The 12,567-nt window shown below is 34.9% G+C and overlaps 1 protein-coding gene across 1 annotated transcript in view; it reads right to left on the reverse strand.

Moving 5' to 3' along the window:
* Positions 1–326: 326 nt before the first annotated feature.
* The window catches only part of LOC122145185 (transcription initiation factor TFIID subunit 6-like), a 37,289-nt gene continuing 25,048 nt past the window's right edge, over positions 327–12,567 (reverse strand). Inside the window, exons 3-5 of the mRNA XM_042757415.1 lie at positions 3,732–3,905; positions 3,386–3,577; positions 327–1,383 (exon numbers count right to left, since the gene is read on the reverse strand). Of these exons, the coding sequence (XP_042613349.1) occupies positions 1,096–1,383; positions 3,386–3,577; positions 3,732–3,905 (654 nt within the window). The 3' untranslated portion in view covers positions 327–1,095. The remainder of the gene's footprint in view (positions 1,384–3,385; positions 3,578–3,731; positions 3,906–12,567) is intronic.

Consider the following 12,567-nt stretch of genomic DNA (forward strand, 5'->3'; position numbering starts at 1 on the left):
TTATTATTATTATTTTTTGCATCTATTTTACATTTACAACTCTGAAAATATAATTTGTGAAATTTTCATGCTTCCCCAATCACCCCATTATTTTTTAAACTGCATTACAGGAGTGAAGAATCAATTTTTACTAGTTGCTAAATGTGTTCAGACTATTATTGTACTTAAAAATCATGTTTTTTTTTTTTTTTTTTTTGAGAAAATAAAGAAATAACTTGATATAGCCAAAACGTGTGATATCTGAAAACTGGTTTTATACAGCTCAGCACGTGACATCTGAAAACTGGTTTCTACATCTCATAAGAAAATGACAAATGACAACCACATACAAAAAAAAACAACTTTATTATAGAAGATAAAAATGAACATGAAAAAGCAAATCAGTTAAATTGTTCATTAAACCCTATAAATGCCCAGTATTCAATCATAAAGCACACATATGTACTTAATTATACAAATGCAAATTAGACAGTGATGACTATGACACTGACCCTTTTTTGTTTTCTACCTGCACAATCCACATCTATCATTCATTCTCCCATTACAAATACAACCATATCCTTATGTTCATTAATGAAGCATGGCTAGAGCTGTGAGCTGAAACACTGACTTGTGCTAACTTCACACACACCAATTTTTTAGAATCTCAAATCAAAATCAATTTTCATCCGGTATTTTTCTGTGTTGTGTGTATGGCTGTTACGGTTACATTTTCTCTGTACATACACATATACACACACACACAGACACGTGTATCTGTGTGTATACATGATTGATTGTTCATGTTTTGAGATATATATATATATCTATATATATATAGATATATATATATATATATATATATTATATGTATATATTATATATATATATATATATATATATATATATATACATACACACACACTCTATGTACACAGTGTCGGTGTATGTGAGTGAGTCTTATGGTCCAAATGTGCATAGCTATTTGCTCGCTTTCCTAATTCTAAGCATGCATGTCAGTTTGTCTGAAATTGCTGTGCAAGCACTATTATGAGTCTCAAACTACATTTTTTGTTCTTCTGTATCTTGGTGGAGAAAGTGTGTGTTTCAATGTGTTCAATGTGACTGTGTGTTTGCAGCCGGTGATTCGGAACGTTCCAACTTGACAGCCGACTCCATACTGATAGGTGAGGTAGACGATGGAAGGACACTTGAGCTCTTGTTCTCCAGTGAGGAAGAGGATGAAGGCAGAGACACCACAATGTATTTCTGAAGAGGGCGCGAGCCACTCACAGCACCTGTGTTTCCAGACTCCAGTTTGACGAGTGGCTGTAAAGATGTGGGGGTGCTGGGGACTGTACTTGTGACAGGAGATCCAGACTGGGAGGAGCTGAGAGTGATTACCTAAAGAAAGATTTTATGTCTACAATTACAACAGACATATATATATATATATAGATAAAAAGTCACTGCCACAATGCTATGTTATGTTGAGTGGTTTCAGGGCATAATGTTGCCATTTCTAAGATGTTCTGGGTTGTTGCTTGGTGGGTTGCTTAAAAAAAATAAAAATTAAACTAGTTTAAAATAAATGGTTAAAAATAGGCTTATTTAATTTGGCAGTTAAATTTGTTTGTGCTCAGTTGATAAGACCAAAAATAAGACCATCTCTCATAGGCAAGTCATTTTTACCAATCTCCGCCAAGACAAGCTTTATATCTTAACCACAAACAGCACCCATTAAATTTACTGACGTACGTTTAGCCTCAAGTTAAAAAATGTTTAGAATAGTGCTGTCAAAATCGGTGCATTAACGCAGGCAATTAAATATTTTCAGTTTAATACATTAAAAATACGCAATTAACACAGGGTCGGCGCTAAGGTTAGCCATCCCACTCACAACTGCTGCTTATGTCTCTTTTTCTTGACAAGAATTGCGTTTATTTAGATGCAGAATGTCTTTATGACCACATCAAATCTTCCTGTCCTGTCAGCTAATATACTGTGCTTGTAGCACGTGTTCTTCAATTGCACTCAAAATGTGGTCACTCGCACGGTTTATCATTTCATATTAAAGCACTAAAGAAACTATGAACATGCAATGTCGGAGTTATTTCATCAGTTAAGTCATGAAGTTACCAAAAAGGAGATTAAAGCTGCTTTAAAACTGTGTAAGTATTTGTTATGTATGAGTCACATTTAAAAACATGTCTCTGAAATGCAGTGGTTTTCAAAACTGTCCTGCATCGAAATTCCGATGTCAGATCCTGCATCATGTTCAGCAGGGGCAGCTCTAAAAGCAGCCAAAATAAGTTTATTACCCATCTGCTGTGATGTCTGATAATCATACAAGAAAAATCAGGAACTCAGTAACTTTTTTTAACTTTAAGGATTCATCTATATTTAATTTAAACTTTATTCAGTTTCTGTATATTTCCTACTTGCTGAAGGGCACAGGTAAATATGACATTTATTATAAAGAGTTTATGTGAGGATTGTTTTAAGTTCACTTAAATTAGAGCTGTTATTTTTTAAAGTTTAATAAATGTTAAAATGTATGGCTCTCAATTATACTGTAATGTTGAATGCCTTGATTCAGTGGTTAAATATAAAGGGGAAAAACTATTTCATAGAAACATCAGTAGTATTGGTGGATGCCATTAAACAAATATTAAAAATATACTGTATGTTGTTTCTACATTAATTTGAAGATTGAGTGTGAAATTATTGCAATATAAAAGTATATTTAAAAACTTTAATGTTAGGTGAGATCAGTCCAGGAGTAGCTATTAATATGCGGGGTACTGAAATCACTTTTGAATGCACAATCATGTGTACTCTGTGTATATGGAGCACACTCTGGGTATACAGGATGTGCATATAGTACCACATATTTTACAAGTTAAGATATTTGCCAGTTATGCTCATGATCTGTTACACAACAAATCCTCCACCATGGTCGTCAGTGATTTTTTTCTCTTAACTCTCATCGCAGGATAAGTGTAATCTGCAGCACTGTGCAAAATGGCAGTTGGGGCGGTGGGCAAGTAACTTAATTAGTGCATGTCCAAACACCGTGTAACACCGACTACTGCAGCAAGCCAAATGAAAGTAAAATTCTGTTGTGTTTTTACGATGTTATGCATTAAATGTTAAAGCTTAATTTCCATGTAGTATGTCATTTTTTATTGAAAATGTGTATAAGGGTATATACATTTTTATCAGGAATAGACTAAATTAAATTAATGTTTTTTCTAATTAAACCATACAGTTTAATAAGGAACACAAGAACATAAATGATAAAATACTGATTCTGCTCGAAGTGAACCGATAAATTATTATATTTCTTTTTTGCTTTTTAAGCCTTGCTCAAATACTATGACACAAACTCATTTTAAACTCTTACCTGCTGTGTGGATGCCGCTCCTGCGCTTGTTGCCATAACAATATATTTGGTTGCTGGGGGTGACGGCTGGGTAGGTGTTCCAGGGCGAGTGGACATAAGGGTGAGTGAACTGGGTACTTTAATAATGCTCGGTGCGCGTGACCCACTTGATGTTGACAATCCACTCTGAGACACTGACAGAGTCGGGCGTGGCTGTAGAGAGAGACAAATGGAGAATTTAGGTTTGATTTGAACCATGTTAAAAAGGTATTTTTTTAAAGAATAGAACTACCCGTTATGATTCAGAGCAGCTTATTGACAAAAGTATATTATCATATGACAAAAGTTTTATTTCAGATTTGCTCACCTGTGTGATAGTGAGCGTGGTTCTGTTAACAGTTTGGGCTTGGAAGGCAGCCTGTGCACGGGCCTTCACCACATGTGAACAGAGCATGGTGCCCAGATAACCATAATCTACCTTGTATTGATCCACCATATCTGGGAGCGGTCTAGTTTTAGCAACCACACTTGCACAGTGTTTCTAAACAGAACAAGAGAGAGAATTGTTTATAAATCAGGCACATGACCAGCTAAGAAAAAAAAAAAAAAAAAAAAAAAAAGAAAGAAAAAAAAAAAATTGGGAAACCCAATTAAATATCTTCCTCATTCAATACAAATAATAAATTTTGATAAATAATAAATAATGCTAAATAATAACACTATACAATAATAATAATTTTTACTTATAGTATTAAAAATGTATTATTATTTAAACTATAAAAATTAAATCAAAGAAATGTATTACTATTGCAATAATACTACTGCACTTAAAAAAAAAAAAATAACAATGATTTTATTTTACAGAACAAAATTGCAAAAAATTAAATTACAATAAAATGTATGGCTTAATTTCATTGCTTTAAAATATTAAACCATAGAGCTTATATTTTAGTAGGAGACCTTAAAGCTTCTCTTTTACTGACAGATTTATGATTCTCATTAAAAATTTGGGAAGGACGACTTCTAGTGGTAAGCTAAAGCGCATGGCTGCATATCTGCTCACTCCTGTTTATTCATTTGAACATAAGGAAGATTAAAATTTTGATCCAATTAACGATGCAAGGGGAAAAGCACAGAAACTGCAAGGAAAACCAGTCTGGGAAAGCGGAAAATACAAAATAACCGAGTGCGTCATGGCTGATGAACAAGAGAGTTGATAGATTTCTTCTTTATGCAATGTGAAAGAAAATAGGAGATCTACCACAGCAACAGTGGGATTACTTTTATCATGACTATTAATCACTGAAGTTAGCTAGTTAAGTTGTTTATTAAAGAACTGACTTTTGTTTATTTGTAGTTCAGACAGGCACATACTTATAGACAGCAAGAAAGGAGGCTGATATATCTTCGATCATTCAGCGGTTTACTTACCTATGCACCTGGATAATAAAAAGAAGGATACATTGTGGTAACTTAATAGAAGCATTTTAAATGATAGTATATGCAAGGTATATGTCCAAAAATAATTGAGAGATTATATGGATAACAACAATAAAGTGGAAGTATCACAGTGTCCTTTGGTATACTGCAAAATCAGTTATCAGAGGAAAGCTCATAGCTCTTGCATTGCAGAGAAAAGCTAATCGATTTGCAAGAAAATCTTGTTAAAAAGGAAGTAACATGATGAATAATTAGAGAAAAAAAGCTAAATTTGTTAGGCAGAGATATTATGTAAATGGCTCAAAGGCTCTGAAGCTATAGACATAGAGGATAAGGAAGAAACAGGCAGAGAGTAAAATGAAATTAGGGATTCTCAAACAAAAAAGGTCTACCATAAGCAAGAAATGTAATGAACATTACTACAGAAATCATTATAAGGAACCTAACACAGACAGCTTACAGGAAATAAATACATTTTTAGAATCACTGGACTTACACTCCATAGGTGAAGTACAAAATAAAGCTCTGATGGTAGAGATTACAAAGGAAGAAACAGAGAAAGCAGTTTCTATATTAAAGGTTAATAAAGCGCCGGGAAAATATGGCTTTTAAATATATTCTAAATAAACTACAAACATAAAAATATATACATTTATTTTGTCCTCCATTCTTTCTTGTAACTCTTCCCTCTCAGTCACACACCTGACTGAAAGGCTCATTATGCAGCTCGTTATGTGGGCCTTTGTCTTCTTAGGTGTGAATAATACTAATATCAATGGTCTATCACGCCTACTCACATATGCCCTTTCGAAACAAAAAGTGTCTTAGAAAATTTTAATCAATCTATTTTTTTCTATGACCAAGTAAACAAGATGATTTTCACATTTTGAAGCAAAAATTCTAGGGCTACAATGTCTACGTTTGACAGTCTTGTGAACAAATGTTCTGTATGTGTTTTATGACCTTATTTCAGTGACTTCAAAATTGTAGTTTTTCACTAACCACACAAACGTTTTCTCAAAAACACAATCATGTAAATACATGCTATTTACATATTATTGTAGCCCAGTTTGTACTGAATACAGTGTTTTCAGACTTTAGCCATGTATATGTTTATAAGCAACTGAAAAAAGTACAAAAGTCAGGACATGTCAAAACTTCTCCAGGCCCCCAAAACCCCCTTAGACCCCAGAGGGTTAAGTAATAGTGTGTCTTAAGTAATATAGCTTAAAACACACTTTTTCAACATTTTAATTACTCTGTGTGTGTGTGTCATCGTATTTTTATTATTATTAGGGGTTCAAGCACTCGGTTTTGCTTTTCTGTCGTTTTTCAATGGCTCTCGGTCATAACGAAGACATTACCTGAGCAATCAAAGGCATTTATTGCATGGGCGGAGCAAAAGTGTAAGTGTCTAAAGCATACCCACAGTTCCATTGAATGATACGTGTGTTTTAACAATGTTGTTGAACCGAATGTACGAAGGAAACTGTTAAAATAACCACAGCATTAACAACAACCTTGAAAAAATAGTGCGAGGTTTATCTGATAACCAGATGCATGAAAGTAGCATTTGTTGCTATAGCAAACAGACATCAGGAGGTTTTCTCTCAGAATCATCATTCGCTGATGGAGAGGAAAAGTTAAATACTATAGCATTTTATTTTATGAAAATTAGATAAAGAAGTTTTTGCACTGAAAGAGAAGTGATCTCACGCTTATAGAACTTAAAGGGATAGTTCACCCAAAAATGAAAATTATGTCATTAATGACTCACCCTCATGTCGTTCCAAACCCGTGAGACCTCCGTTCATCTTCGGAACACAGTACAAGATACTTTAGATTTAGTCCGAGAGCTTTCTGTCCCTCCATTGAGAATGTATGTACAGTATACTGTCCACGTCCAGAAAGGTAATAAAAACATCTTCAAAGTAGTCCATGTGACATCAGAGGGTCTGTTAGAATTTTTTGAAGCATCGAAAATACATTATGGTCCAAAAATATCAAAAACTATGACTTTATTCAGCATTGACTTCTCTCCCGTGTCTGTTATGAGCGCGTTCACAACACTGCAGTTTAGTGATATCCAGTTCGCAAACGAATCACTCGATGTAACCGGATCTTCTTGAACCAGTTCACCAAATCGAACTGAGTCGTTTGAAACGGTTCGCGTCAACAATAAGCATTAATCCACAAATGACTTAAGCTGTTAACTTTTTTAACATGGCTGACACTCCCTCTGAGAGTTCAAATAAACCAATATCCCGGAGTAATTCATTTACTCAAACAGTACACTGACTGAACTGCTGTGAAGAGAGAAGTGAAGATGAACACCGAGCCGAGCCAGATAACGGACGAAACATTGACTCGTTCTCGAGTCAAGAAGAGGGTTGCATCGGTTTTCGGATCACCGGTAGTGATGGGAAGTTCTGTTCTTCTCCGCGAACCGGTTCTTTTGGACAGTTTGATTCAATAAACCGGTTGCCGAAAAGGGTTCACCAGTTCTTTTGCGCTCGACGTAATGACTTCATTGGCGATGATTGCCCTTGATTCAAGCCTTCGGTTTACCCGCGCTCATAACATTAGCACAGAATCAGTTCAGAATCAATCACCAAAAGAACCAGTTTGGTTCAGACACGCTGTGTGTCAGTCTAAATCACGCATGCGCAGTATCATCAGCTCCTCGGTTCTCGAACCGGACGCGTCCGACAGAAAACGTTTTCTTGACTCGAGAACGAGTCAATGTTTCGTTCGTTATATGGCTCGGTTCAGTCAGTGTACTGTTTGAGTAAATGAATTACTCCGGGATATTGGTTTATTTGAACTCAGAGGGAGTGTCAGCCATGTTAAAAAAGTTAACAGCTTATGTCATTTGTGGATTAATGCTTATTGTTGACGCGAACCGTTTCAAACGATTCAGTTCGATTTGGTGAACTGGTTCAAGAAGATCCGGTTACATTGAGTGATTCGTTCGCAAACCGGATATCAGTAAACTGCAGTGTTGTGAACGCGCTCATAACAGACCCGGGAGAGAAGTCAATGCTGAATAAAGTCGTATTTTTTGATATTTTTGGACCAAAATGTATTTTCGATGATTCAAAAAATTCTAACGGACCCTCTGATGTCACATGGACTACTTTGAAGATGTTTTTATTACCTTTCTGGACGTGGACAGTATACCGTACATACATTCTCAATGGAGGGACAGAAAAAAGCTCTCGGACTAAATCTAAAATATCTTATACTGTGTTCCGAAGATGAACGGAGGTCTCACGGGTTTGGAACGACATGAGGGTGAGTCATTAATGACATAATTTTCATTTTTGGGTGAACTATCCCTTTAAGACGTGTCAGGCTATATCTGCAGTAGGGCTGGTCTGAATACCATTTTTTTGAGCTTCGAAGCTTTGGTAGTAATCAACACAGAATATTCGAAGCATCAGCGGGAGAGGGCTGAACATATTCTTCTCTCTAACACAGTGTCTACACCGGACGCGAGCGGCGTGGCATACAACAGAACCTATTATGCTGGCTACACTGGATGCACGTCTGACAAATTCCCGACAGTAAACTGCTGCTCCGTTCTATTTTTGACATGCTGACACAAATTTCAAATGATTTTCAACTGTCGCATCCATTGTAGACATGGTGTAATAAAGGCAGGAACCTCTGTCTGTCTGTTTGCATTTTTATTATGTTGGGAACCGTTCATCCAATCGACTTCACACGTGGCGGGTGTGTTGCTGCGGACCCAAGGAAGTGCAGTGTCGCATTTTGGTGTAATATGGACATGCGACATGTTCAGAATTAATGAACTTTTAATAAACCACAGAACAGCGCCAGCCAGAAGCGGCGCGCCTCACGTGGGTAGGGCTTATGTGCTCCGAGAACGGACACTGCACTAGTGATACAAAACACACAGGTCTGTAAAGAGCAATACTTTTTATATAGACAAATTATTATTAGGCTGGACTACTGTACATTTTTTTTTATGACTGCCATATTCCCAAGTATTTTCTAAGCAAATAAAGAGCACTTTTTTATCATGTGTAAAATTACTGATTAACATGCCGGATAAAAACATTTTGTTTTTTTTTTGTTTTTTTTTACACCAACAATATACTATAGGCTTATTCTTACAGAACTCAGGTGATTTTTCAAACTTGATGTGCTGTTGTGGGAGGCTAGTTTCAAATCGCATATTTCGCACACTTGCCACTGTCTTGTCCTCACTCAATTTAAAGTGCTCCCAACACAGCTGAGGTGTTGGCATTTTTGTCTTCTCTTCCAGATGAACTGAATCATGACGTTCACTCAAGGGCAATTCATATTCAAGGGCGAATGAGAACCGTTTTGCGCATTTAGCAGGGGATGCCAGGTGTTCGAGAAAAAAGAAAGAAAATAAATATTCAAATCTCAAAAATGAAAATCGAATGCCAACCCACTGAATGAATATTCAAATAATTGAATATTCTGGTCCCGCTCTAATCTGCAGCTTAGCTGAATAAAAAGCAGAATGAACTGAAACGTTAAAACAATAAACACAATAAATAAATAAAATATATGAATGACTCAGTGCTAATCGACATATCATTACAGTAGAGAAACTATAAAGTATATTTTCTACCTTATTCTGTGCAGAAAATTGAAATAATTGTTTATAGTATATAAAACAATAACAAAATTGCCATTAGGAAAAAATTATAGATTACAAATGGTTGATTATTGTCCACTGTCCAGCAGTGTATTTGATTTCTTATAGCAAATAAAGTAAGACATAAGAAAATAATTCCTTTTTAAATAACAATAATAATAATAATAATACATACATACATACATAAAATTATTGTATCTGACATTTCTGTCACTTCTGAAATGATGGCTACGATGAACTACTTTTAAAGCTCCTTTTTAAAATACTGGCTTACATAAATTTCTACATATGCCATGTCATGCCATAACATCAAACTATCATCTAATAATGGACAAAAGTGTTTTTTTTCGGTAACCTATGGTTCTCTAACCATAAAGGCTGCTGTGTAATTTGACTAAGCATTTAAATTAATTAATTTAGGGAAAGCATTTAAATAATCCTGTGATTACACTTAAAGAATGCAGAATCGAATTGTTAATCAAATCGAATCAAATTTAATTGTGAATCAAATCCTTCTGAATTTGCAAAAATCATTCTTGAATCAAATCAAAAACCTATGAACCGTGAATCAGAGGTGGGAGTAAATTACAAGTCAGTCTCAAGTCTTAACCTTCAAGTCTCAAGCAAGTCCAAGTCAATTTTGTGAGAATCAAGCAAGTCAAGTCAAGTCAAGTCAAGTCAAGTCACTGCCATATGTCAAGCAATTCAAGTCAAGTCGTAGCTTGGGTCAAGCAAGTCATACAAATGTTTGATGATGACTGAATTTATATATTAATATAAGTTAAAATTACAATAGTTATGGACTACGGGAGTTTTATTTGCAACAAAAAAAAAATGCAATATGCATTTTGTCCACATACAGCTGAGTTGTTAATACAATAAAAATCTAAAAATAAATAAAAATTTAAACTACATAGCCTAAAATGTAACTGAAATTAGGCCAACATAAAAGCATGAAAAGTATTTAGGTACAGCTGTTTCAATATGCCTCAAACAATGCAGAAAACCAAGAAAAAGTATTAAACAATTCAAACATAATGGTTTCTATACCACCAAATGGCATTCAAACAGGCATCACCTTTATGGGACATGAACACATCCTTAAGTTAGATCCTTCCTTTTTAACACAGGAATAACAACAAGAAAAATTACTAATAATTGAATCACACAATTTTGCACCCGTTTATCAGGTGTATTGACTATTGTACATTATTCTTCTGTGTGTGTGGGTGGGTATGTGTGTGTGTGTGTGAGAAAGAGAGAGTGAGTGAGTCAGTGTGTGAGTGAGAGATAGGTGATTGAGTTAATGTGATTTATTAATATTTGTGAGTGAATGTGTGATATGTAAAATATATAATGCAGTTTGTTTGCATTTGTTTGTTTGTGTTTGTGTGTTTGTGGTTTTTTTTGTTGTTGTTTTTTTTTTTTTTTTTTGTTTTGATTGTTGGTTTTAGGTTTTCTGTATATATTTTTTTGTCTTTGTGTGTGTGTGTATACAATATATTTATGTGCATCCCCAAAAACTATCCATAGGCTTTTCACTCAAAGTCTAACACTGAAGACCGAATTTTAGACACTGTACACATGCAAATACTAAGAGCTATTGAAAAAAAAAAAAAAAAAAAAAAAAAAAAAAAGCTGACATAATAGGCCTAAACAAAAAAATAAATAAATAAAAACTTGATAGTGCTCACAAACATGTGAAAAAAAGTTAGAAGTGACAGAATATCTTGTTATAACTTAACTAAAAGCGCTGCTCCTCTCAGCCACTCGCTGAACAGCACAGACGCAGAGAGAGAGGTGTGTGCACGCGCGCTGGGAAAGAGAGACCTCGCGCTCGTGCGGTAGTACCGGTGAGTTTCAGAAACTAAAAAAAGGTTTGTCCAAGAAATCGCTAGATTTGTCTCTAGGCGCTTAAAAAAAAAAAAAAAAAGTTGCTGGGTTGGCAACACTGTGTCCACGCTCTTACGTTAGCTCTCTCTCTGCTTGCCTGCTGCGTTAGGTTGTGGTGCATTCAAAAATAGATATTTATTAAACAAAAGACAAGTCTGAGTCAAGTCTTAAGTCATGCATATCAAGTCAAAGTCAAGTCTTTTATGAATATTTGTCAAGCAAGTCAAGTCATAAAATTTGCTACTTAATTCTGACTCGAGTCAAATCATGTGATTCGAGTCCCCCACCTCTGTCATGAATTAAATCGAAGTCTACCCAAAGATTCACCGCCCTACTATAAATCCTAAAAGACATCTCAAAACTTCTCCAAACTGTGTAAACTCATGCACCGTTTGATTCTAAACAAGCATGCTCAATTTTATGGAGATTAAGCAAAAAAATCTACGATAAACTCCCTAAAATTGCAATTATAACCACTAAATGGTAGCAGAGGGACCACTAATGGGCTCATTCAACTCACTAAAACAGCACTTTTCATAGAGTCTGCTTTTGGACTGATATTTTCATTTTTACATTACAAAATCACTGTTAAAACATTTAAAATCACATTCAGTCAAAGTATACTACTTCATTTATACAGATATATATCAGTTTTGACAATTTTACCACATTATGGGTACAGTTAAACTTGAAAATTATATATCAATTGTTAAAAATTCGAGACTTGCTGTAAAGTTTTTTTTTTGTCACTTTCACTTTAAATATTTTGTTACCTATCATTTATTTGAAATATCTATATCTGCAACAAAATGTGTGTGCATGTGTGTGTGTATGTGTGTAAGCATGGAAATCACTACCATGCTTAACCTGTTAACACTCACCTGGACGCCGGCGTACTGAACTCTCTTTGTTTGCAAGTGTCAATGTTTACGAATAGATTAAATGAAACGGGACAAAATTAATCTTGACAAACTATATATAATTATAAAGATCTAAGCCTCAAGAATCGACGACATATTGCTGTTTTTCAATGGAAAGCTTATAAAGAATGTATTTGCTAAATTTGTGTAAGCAGTACACATCAAAACATGAAGGATAAAAACGCAGTACATACCAAATTCATCGTAATAACTAGATATAAATACATCCACAGCTGTAAATCCCGGTTTAGTTAGAAAGGTATGGGTCCACTGAACGACATCTCATAGAGCACTTT

The sequence above is a fragment of the Cyprinus carpio genome, chromosome A5, assembly GCF_018340385.1.
Source record: "Cyprinus carpio isolate SPL01 chromosome A5, ASM1834038v1, whole genome shotgun sequence".
NCBI classification, from domain to species: domain Eukaryota; kingdom Metazoa; phylum Chordata; class Actinopteri; order Cypriniformes; family Cyprinidae; genus Cyprinus; species Cyprinus carpio.